This window comes from Tetrahymena thermophila (assembly GCF_000189635.1).
Source record: "Tetrahymena thermophila SB210 genomic scaffold scf_8254650, whole genome shotgun sequence".
Lineage (NCBI taxonomy): Eukaryota > Ciliophora > Oligohymenophorea > Hymenostomatida > Tetrahymenidae > Tetrahymena > Tetrahymena thermophila.
The window spans coordinates 235,870-246,878 of record NW_002476418.1 but is presented as its reverse complement, the minus strand read 5'-3'; the positions used below and the strand labels follow the sequence as shown (position 1 = coordinate 246,878).

At 26.0% G+C, this 11,009-nt stretch overlaps 1 protein-coding gene across 1 annotated transcript; it reads right to left on the bottom strand. All coding sequences in view use genetic code 6, as the record gives it.

Moving 5' to 3' along the window:
- Positions 1-3,388: 3,388 nt before the first annotated feature.
- TTHERM_00075700 (helicase carboxy-terminal domain protein) lies at positions 3,389-10,512 on the bottom strand (the record flags this gene model as incomplete). The annotated part of the gene is made up of 2 exons (XM_001015610.2): positions 3,389-10,097; positions 10,160-10,512. 2 exons carry the CDS (start codon positions 10,510-10,512, stop codon positions 3,389-3,391), a joined length of 7,062 nt encoding a protein of 2,353 aa, XP_001015610.2.
- Positions 10,513-11,009: the final 497 nt, after the last annotated feature.

The following is an 11,009-nucleotide window of genomic DNA, read 5'->3' as shown; positions in this document are numbered from 1 at the left end:
ATTTTTGATTGTTAAACCAGTTAAAATATTTCAATTATTAATCTTTAAAATGATTTATTTAAATTTTTACACAAATTTTTTGTTTTTCAACAATTACAAAATATGATAAAAAAATTGAACATCTTAGAAGAATTAAAAAATATTTTAAAATTTAAAAAGTTTATTGAGTATTTTAAAAGATATTCCTTATGGAATTTTTAAATGTATACACTTAAAAAGCTTATTATAGACAAATAAGTTTGTGATATGATCATATATTTGCTATTAAAAAAATATAGCTAAAGTGATAAAAATTCAAAACAATAAATGTTTACTTTTATATTAAAAAAGAAAAATTTTTTATTGAAAAATTATTAACTTAATAAAATCTATAATACACAAAAATAGCTCAAAGCCATTCTTAGATTTTAATGAGCAATCTATGGAATCTTTAAAAATAAAAATTTATGTAAGCTCTCTTATTTTATTAAATTTTGGATTCTAGTTGTTTACATTTTTAGAAACAAGTAAATCAAAAAAAATATATACTGTAAATCCTCCTTAATTAACACCAGCTCAAAAAAAAAATTTTTTCTCCGAATATTGGTGATAATCATCAATACACCCATAAATCTAATTAAATTTTATATTAATTAGATATAAATTTTAAATGGTAGATAAAAATTTTAGATAAAAAATCAAGAAATATCTAAAACTAGAAAATTGTAGGAAGTTAATTAATTATGGCAGTTTTACTGTTTATATTTAATAATTATGCAAATAATAAATATATATATAGCATACAATATGATAATTTATCTCAATCATATAAATCATACAATACTTAAATTTAATTTATTTTTTAAGACGAAGACAAATAATTTTTGGAGGCAACAATCTATAAAATATTTTTTGTAATAATTGATTCCTGTTCATTCATTATCTTAATTAAAGATTCAAAACCTTTTGATTAACTTTTAAAATGTATTTTCATATGGAATATTTAAGCTACCAATCTTTTAACTAAAATCTTTTCATTTTTTTTGCTTAATTTAGCTTTCAACGCAATATATAGATAATAAATGAAAGGAGACTTAAACTTAATCAAAAAATTAGAAAATTATTGGACATTTGAATCACTTAAAAGTATTGATAATTTATTACAATCCTTAGCAAACCAATATTTGTTATCATAGCAAATAAAAAAGCTTTGATTGTCTTTCCTCTTCAACAAAAATTCTAAAATTATATATTCAAATCACTTTCATAACGAACAACTAATTTGTTAATGTTTATAATGGTTAATTAATTTAAAAATGTTGTTTAATTAATTTTCTCAATAATTTATTATAAATATTATTATTGCCAATCTTCGATTAATTAGTATTAAATTTACTAATAATTAGGATTAGTAATATTTTCAGCAATTAAACCTTTTATCTCTATGGCCGATTCAAATAAGTTAAAGACTTTAGCTATCATAAAGATGAGAGAAATAATAGAAAATACCAAATAAATAGTTATTATTATCTAGAGCAATATATCATTTATTGTTGCTAAAATTCAGCAGTGCTAAATATATATATATATATAACTATTTCACACAAGAATAAAACCCTTTAAGATAAAAGGAGATAGAATCTTTTTCCTTTACAGTAAATTTTATAATACTTACTCAGAGGTTCATTGTAAATAGGATAAATAAGAAATTCATAATTAAATGAGCAGAATAATATAAAACATCTTATTATCAGTATTTTTGTTAATTAATGATTTCCCTAAATGATTAAACTCTAAGCTTATAATAAAGCTATGAGAATAGTAATAACGTATTAAATCAAGATGTATGGATAGTATATTAGATATATTAAAAAATCTGTTATTATGTAAAGACAGAACTAAAAATAAAAATGAATATCAGTATATTTCTAAACTTCTATTCTTAATATCTTGAATATATAACTAAAGTATTGATGATATGACAGTTTATAAAAGCAAATACATCAACTTAAAAAAGTGTAAAAAAGTAGAGTATATTTTGATTCCTTTCTTTAGAACTATAATTGATTTTAAATATTTAGTAAGCTCGAGAAATAAAAAGAAGAAGATCCAAACTTTCAAAATGTATGGAAATAATCAATAAATATTAACTTTGTCTTAATTAATCAAATACTCTAGCTAATTTATTAGTATACATAGTATCTTATTAAGCAACAATAATTTGGTATATTTAATTAAATATTATGTAAAGATGGATTTAAAATCTAAACGATAAATTAATATTACATAATAATTTCCGCTATTAGTATCAAAAACAAAATAACCCAATAATGGATTATTTCAAAATAATTTTAAACAAATGTAACCTGAAACCAACTCATAAAGATCGATTGAAAAAACATTAATTAGTTGTAAAGTTTTCGTAGCTTTTCTGCAAACAAATAAATTCTAAACCAATTATCAATCTATTTATTTTATCTTTAATTATATCTTTTTATTATTAAATTAATTTATTTTTTTTATTCAATTAAATTAGCTTTTCAAATATAATTTTCATAATGTTTATTAAAAATTTTATATTTTGATAAAATATGAAGATCAGGGAATTTATTTTAACTACCTGATAGCTAGAATTCAATTCCTTATGATATTATATTGTAAAAAATTAAAAAAGGTTTATCATTTATTTCAAACTTATTTATGGGATAAATAGAAGATAAATTACCAACAGGAACATCTGTTTAAGTAACAAAACATTAAGATTTACAAAAAAGATTAGATTTAGCTTAATTATCTTGCATTATTTAAAAAGAAGCCAAATAAATAAAATTAGTTCAATAATTAAAAAATTTATTTTTAGATGAATAATGAAAAATTGATGGGTGGATGGATCACCATATTTTTTTTACAAACCAGCCTCAACTTTAGCTGTCATTGTTTAATAGTTAATATAAAAATTAATTAAAATATAGAAAGTTTTTTTGAAATTTATAGAATAAAAAAATATTTTTTACAGTAAATTAATTTTTTTGCTTTGAACTTTTTTAAAGACAAACATTTTTAGCTAAAAAAGAAGGTTTTGCTTTTCATATAGAATTGAATAAAATAACTTAAGCCTTCTTTTAGATCCTATTTTTTCAATTTGAAAATTTTAATTAAATTTTATCTCTTAATTGTAAAAATAACTTTAGCATAAAAAATAAAATACTCTTCGTAGTTAAAAAGAAAAGATTTAAAAAAGAAAAAAAAAACAAGCAAATTTTCATTTAATCATTTTTTATTTTAATATTTTTAGAAATTCAGCTAATTACACATATCTTATCTACAGAATTTTAAAACCTAGAATAAATGTTCTGTCTTGAATGCTATTAGATATTATAGTAGTAAGATCTCCGATGACATAGTTGCTTCATTTTAAAATCAATAGCTCATCTGTAATCTGAATAAATTATTCCATAATTAAATCCGATACCGATTTAATTATTTGACTTAGATCTGCTATTTGTACAGATGAAGTGCTTTCATGCAAAGTTTTACAGAAATGGAGTACTTTACTTTTATGTTGGTTGTGATTACCAAAATTTAGTCTATCAAGGCTAGTTTTTGGCTTTTTATAGTTTCCATGGTCTTACACGTTAGCTTCGAATGCTAGAGGATTTACGTATTCATAATAAAAGGTTAATTATTTCATGTATTTGCTAAAATATTCTTATTTTTTAATTTTTTCCCAAGTAATACTACTGCAAAAATACTAAACTTGATCCAAATTCCCGTTATCTATTTTTATAACATCTTCTTTTTTTAATATTTCAGTAATTTATATAGCATCATTTTCTTCTATATGACAATATTTGTGTAGCAGTTGAGCTATCTGTAACGTTTCCTTATCAATTTGGGAAAATTTTTTAACTAGCTGGTCATGAATTTTATCAACAATAATTGGAATCTAATGCATGACATTATAAATATCTAATATTTTTATACCTATGCTCTCTGGATTGATAGTTTCAGACACTATTCTATCTATTAATCCTCTGAGATTTTTTTGTGATTTACTCATACTATCTAATGCATACATCTTACGTATTAAACCCATTAAGTTTGAATGGCATAACTTACTATTAACTTAATTTTGTATAAATAAGGAAATTTGTGGATTGAAATATTTTAATGCAGAGTGAGATGCATAACTTTTAACTTGATTTTATGCTTCTTTAAGTATTACTTTTTAACCATTCATAATAACTTTGGTACTTACCTGCTCTAATGCCTCTTATTCTAATTCTAATAATAAATTTTTAGCTCCATTACATGCATTTTTTAATCTTTGCCATCCCCAAGATAGCAGTGATATAACTAAACTAGTTGCTTTCTGATTCCAATAATCTGACCAAGAAAATTACCTTGTGCTGTAAGCTCCATAAGCAGTAATTATATCTGCTGCACCTTCAGTAATTAAGCCCATTCCAAAAGAGGACCAGAATCCTGTTGTTATTAACACACCACCTACTGCAATTTGAATACCAGCAAGAGCTCCAACTTCTATAACACTTCGCCAGGGGATAAATCTTTTTTCATTAATCACCACTAAATACTCAATTCCCCTAGCAGCAAATTCTGATAACTCTAAGATAGGTTTAGTTTCATCCATAAAAAGTTCACTCAAAGTTCTTACTTTACTTATTTTAATATTTTCTTGATCTAATGATGCTTTTCCAATTATCCATTCTAACTGCTGCGCTTTTAGATGTCTAAACACTAAACTAAAATCCATATTTTTTTTTCTAATACTGGAAATAAGTTTAATTGCTTCAATTTACCCCAAATCATTAAAGCTTACATTGATCTGTTCTTCATTTAATCCTCCTAAGCTTTCTTTAAGGGTTATTGCTATAAAATGAATACTAAAACTTGCATTTTGGCATAAATCTATAATTTCATTAACAACCAAGCTATCTAAATTTTCAAGTTTTATACTAATAATACTTTCTTAGATATGACTAATTTTTTCTTTAGCTTTATGGAGATATACAGATTCAGTAATATTATTTTCTGAATTGAAGAAGTCTACAGTATGAACATTAAGATTGCTAATAGCTGTGAGTATTTCATCTTTCTTACCTGTTATTTCAAGACTAACATTTTAAGATTTTATTTCACGGAGTTTATTTTTAGCATTAATGGAGTCTAATCTTGGAAACTCAATATTTAACCTTGAATAAGGTAATACGTTAGTTGCTTCTTTGACTGCAATATCAGGATTTATCATTAATTTTAGTCTTTCTGCATTAACTTGAGTTAAATTAATACTAATATTCTTATAGTTATCTAGAATTTTAGAACCCTTATTAAATATATTATAGAAGGGCTTAGAATTAAGAAAGGCTTTCGTTATAGTATCAATAGCTTGGTCAATAGTACCACTATCTTCCCTTACTGTCAAATCATTAAAAACAACTTCAAATTCATCATAGCAACCCAGTTCTCGATATATCTCCCCAAGCCCATTTCTTTCAAGACCATTATAAGAAACTGCTACTTTATAAATTTCAGTATTATAATCAGTGCTCTTTTATTAAGTATTGCTATTACCATTGACTATCTAAATATATTATTTCTTATCTTGGTAGTTTCTTATGCATGTTATGTCTATTAACCTTTGTGATTTCTTAATAGTAGAGACAGCATTTTGTAAACTATTTGAATAAGAATCTAAAATTTATATCTTTTGAATTAACTGTTTAGATAAATCATTTTTAATGTCTGCCTAACTCTACTGTAGTATAAATTGCATAGAATTCAATAACGCCATTTCATCATTTAAAACAGTTAGGGCTTTGCTAAATTCTATAATGGCTTGCTGTTTATAATTTCTACTCTGATCATTTTAAGTCCAAAACTTTTCTTTACCTTTTAATAATAGCCACGCCTTACCTGCAAATGCCGCTGCGCTGCAGTGTTAATCAAGCTAAACTGCTTGATCAAAATGACTCATCGCCTGATTGTATTTATCATTCAGTGAGGAATCATTAATCACTAAATCGTTAGCTATAGAAATGTGGTAATAAGGATTTTTTATTACATTATTACATTTATAATCATTTTCAATTTTTACTCTAAATTCTTAATATTCATTCTCAGCATCTTCAATTGGAATTAATCCCTCATCTATCTTACGTAAAAACATCGACCACTGTTCTTCAATAGCTGAAAGCAGATTAACCTCGTATACTGATGGTGTAGTTTTTTAAAAAAAAACCAACTGTTTACTTTTTTTTCTAATGCTCTGACGTATCTTATTTAATAATGAACAAAAATGATTAAACAACTTATCTTTTATCTCTATTAATTTTAGTTCTTCCTTTTGAAATTCGTTCAATATTTTCACTTCAAGGCCATCCCTTAGCTCTTTTACTTTCTGTGGATTAAATTCACCATATTCCATTAAGTCAACTGCGTTTAATATCATTTAACCTGTACCACATTTACCTTATCTTGCAGTCCTACCAAATGCTTGCTCTTCAACACGCTAATTAGATGGCATAAAGGTTACAATTACATGCATACCACCATTCTTTTCAATTTCATCAGTTTTGATATCAGTTCCTCGCCCTGCAAGATTTGTTGCGATTATTATTTCTCCAGGATTGACTTTTTCTATTTCTCTTTCTTAGTTCATGCTATTCATTGTGTAAAGCTTTATTGCTCCTGCTCTATACTCTGATTTAAGATTTTCTGCTATTAGTTTAGCGTGCTCTATTGTTTCACAAATAATTAAAGTTCCTCTTTCCTTATTCGCTTCATTTATTGCAGAAGAACATATTTCATTAAACCACTTGGTTTAATTAGCAGTGACTACAGTAGATAACTCAAGATACTGCTTTTGATGCAAACTAGGGATATCGACAAGATCTACATTATAAACTTCTGATAATACTTCTTTTGCTTTCATAGACCCAAGGGTACCAGTAAGACCAAAAAGATTACTACCATAATTATTAAAATACCCCATATTTGATCTAAAATTTGTCATAAAAGTCTCAGAAGTCACTTTCAGAGAGTGCTTAATCTATAAGAATTAGTGCAAACCATCACTCCAATTAGTAGAACTTTGAACAATCCCTGTGCTGTTATAGTCTACAGGTTTTATAACTCCTTCTTGTACGACATAATGTACATTCTCTTGATAGCCAAAGGCTACGACAGCATTGTCTATCCATTTAGATGCTTGATTTTCTACAAATTCTTTAAAATTACCAGGTATTTTTATAAAACTATTCTCAAATAGTTCATTTATGTAATCCGAAAGATGACTTTTAAGAAATACTTCGATTTCACCTTCTATAAATTGACCAATATCACTTATATCTTTAATAGATTTAATATAGTTTTTTAGATCAGGTACTTTTATAAGCTGTCCTTTTTCATCTGCATATTCTAATATAATATTGTTGTGCTCATAACTTATTTTACCATACAAGAGACACATTTTACCATCAATTTCAACAATTTTCTCTTGCATAGAGATCAGCCTTTGCCATAGAAAATGATATAAAGGTTGTAGTTGATCCATACCGGCAATAGCAGAACTGAGTCTTGCAATTTTAGAACTATCATCAATAAGCATACTGTCTACTTCATCAATAATTGCAACTTCATATTTTCTATTATCCAATGTACCAAGTTAGCTATATCCATCTCTTAAACTATCAAACTGGAATTGAGCTACTTCGCCATATACTATATCCATTTAGTAGCAAGGTTTAGCTCCTTTAATATAAACAGATTTATCATTATTATCGGTACAGCTTAATCCAAAGATATTATATAGTCCAGCTTTTTCCTTAGCATCTCGTTCAGCAAGTACTGGCGAACTAGTTATAATATCTACTTTCTTACCTTTCAACGCACTAATTATAGCAAGCACACTAATAATAGTGGATTTACCCTCACCAGTTGCTATTTGCAACAGTCTTCCCTGATCTTGATTAGCCTGTAATGTCACTAAGCAACTCAAAATTTGAGAATCTGTCATAAGAAAGCCTGTATGTAAAAAATTTGCTCTTTTTATTACAGCAAGTGCCTCAATAAGAGAATTATAATTTTTTAAGCTATCAGGATCAGATTTAACAATTCTGGACCATTCTTATATATCTGATTTGTCCCATTTAATAATTAATTGAGATCTATTTAAATTTCTCACATTTAAATAAATTTTACTTTCTAATCTTGTGTTTTAAATTTGTGCTATCTAGCTAATTAAGCCACCATCAATCATCTCCAATACTTATTAGTTGTGTAAATTTCTACTTTTTAATTCACCCACTAGCTCAGTAGTATTTTTTACCTTGCCTATAGTTTGAAAATTATGTCTTACTGCGATTTGATTTATTCCCTTTAACCAATCCTCTGGATTTTACTACATAAGCACAGTTAAAATATCTTGGTGGTAAAACTGGGCAATTTTGTATTCATCTAATATTTGAATTATGGAAATAAGGTTTTATTCTTTGAAGACTTGTTCTATGGTATTTAAAGATTTAAGATTGATAAACATGGCTTTTAATTGTTCAAGAGCCCATCCTTTCTCTAAAAGATTATTAAGTATATTAGCTAACTTAAAACGATCTACAGATCCTTGAAAATAATTACCTAAAATCTTTAGCTCTAATGATCTTATTAATTAATTAACTCTGGCCTATTGTATATTTATATCGGACACTTTGATTTAATTTATTTTAGCAAAATCTAATAAAAGTTCAAATTCTCTCAGATATGTTATAGTGGATATGGAATTTAGCAATTTTTCAACTACTGCAGTATCAAATTTGTTACAGATATCAAAAGCAAGTTTTTAAATATAAATATTACTTGTTTCTTGGTTTATGCGCTCTAATAGTAACTGTTCTACCCACTTTTGCTTTAGATCAAAATAACTGTTAGTACTATTCAACAATATATTATGTGCTGTTTCAGAATCAATAGTTGAAAAAAATATCACTACGATGTCATTTAACTGCTCAAATGATAAATTGTCATTATTTCGACTAATTATGAGAGCTTTAAGTATTTCTTCTGATTTTCCTATTTGAAATTTTTTACTTTATTCAATATATATCCAATTTTTATAAAAGTTAAACTAATCTCCCTCACTTAAATCAAATCTTGCTAGTAAATCAGAAAGTAATAGCTCTCTCTTCCATTAAATTTAAGGTTTTTGAGCAATCTTGTTGAGATCTAAATATTTTAATGAAGCTAGAGTATCAAGTAATTCTAAATCAAGCTTAACTTCTGTACTAACTTTAAGTCTTAAATTAGTAATAGCATCACTGCACCATATTTTAAATATTTCTGATGTATGCCCCTTATCCTAAGCAGCCCATAATCCTCTAAATGATAAACTCCTAATATTTTCATCAGAGCTATCTATATTACTTTCTAGAACAGATAAACATTTTTTAGATATATTCTTAGCTACTTCAGCTGCACTGCTTATGCAACGAAGCATTGCTAAATTCAATTTTTCAGTTTAGTTACCCTCTTACAAGCATTCTGCCAAAGTATCGACTGCATTATCTAAATTTAAATAACTCCCTTCTCTGATAATTTTGTTATACCCATTAATGATATCGCTGCTTACTTTTTTAGACAATATTCGTTGTTCGATAACCGAAACAATTGTTTGATTTGAACAATATTTAGGTTATTAAACTAAAATGTATGCAAAAATATTGGAGAAATTTTCTAAATTTGAGTAGTCTTCCATTTTTTGCTCAAAAAATTATATCTCTAACAACTTTTGAATAGTAAAATCAGTTAGCTCAAATCCATTTCTAAGTTCATGATGAATATCTTTAAGTAATTTATTTGAATCTTGTGTACTAATTGGAGGTTTTATACTATCAATCCTTAGTAACAGGCTTGCTTGAAATGAAATTTCCTGATTTTTAGCAGCTAGTTCTAAAGTGGATTGTACTAGCTCCCTACTTTCGTCACGTACTAACAATGACATGATCTTATCATTAAATTTTCTACCAGTTGCTATAATTTGATTTACTAAATGATAGCATGATCTCTTTAGGTCACTTGACTTAGTGCTAGCAGATAAAATTGCTATACTGTTCATTAATTCATCAGAAATATCTTGTTTATTTAAGCATTAAATTAAAATATATATTACTTTGAATTGTGAGTCGGGATAATTATCAATAATGAAATTTAATTGCTTAAAATTTTGTTTAAGTAATGGAGATTGCTTTGAAAGATTAGATATTTTTTCTAGATATTCACTGTCTGTAGTAGGATCTAAGCTAGATAGTTCCAGCTTTTATTTGTGAGCACTGTCTAATTTACAAGAACCTAATATTGTAAGAATATTTTTTTTAATAGACTCATTAGAATTTGTATTATCTGCCTTTTCTACTAAAGCATTTATGCACTCTTGATCTCCATCTAACTCTAAAAACTTAGCAAAGCTCCTAAATCCAATGATGCTACTTTCAACAATATTCTTATTTTCTTGTGTAATTCCATACTTTAGAACTTTTTTTATAAGATGTTTATCAAACAAGCTTTTTTAGATGATAGAACAAATTGTAGATAAAAATTCCTGTTTGATTGGTTCGTTGTCAGTAATTAAAAACTTATTACATATCTTAGTTATTACTTTTTCTGATAATTCCTCACCTTTTTGTCCTTGCAGGGCAAAGATTGATAATATTTGGTCAGAAATCAAATGATTATCTAAACCTTTTTCTAATTTTACTAAAAGTATTCTTGGAATATTTTGATTATTTTTTGCAATACTATAAAAAATTTCAATTATTTGATTACATGCTTGTTCAGGATAAAATTATAATATTAACTTATCTATTAAGTAATCAGGTACAAGCTGTTTATTTCTAGATATGTTATTTAAAATAGATAAAACTTATTTGTTAGTTAACTCACTAGTCAGTGCTTTCAGAGTGTCAATAGGCAGCTTTTACCCTTCATCAGTTTTGATCTTTAGGTAGGAAATAGCTTTTTCT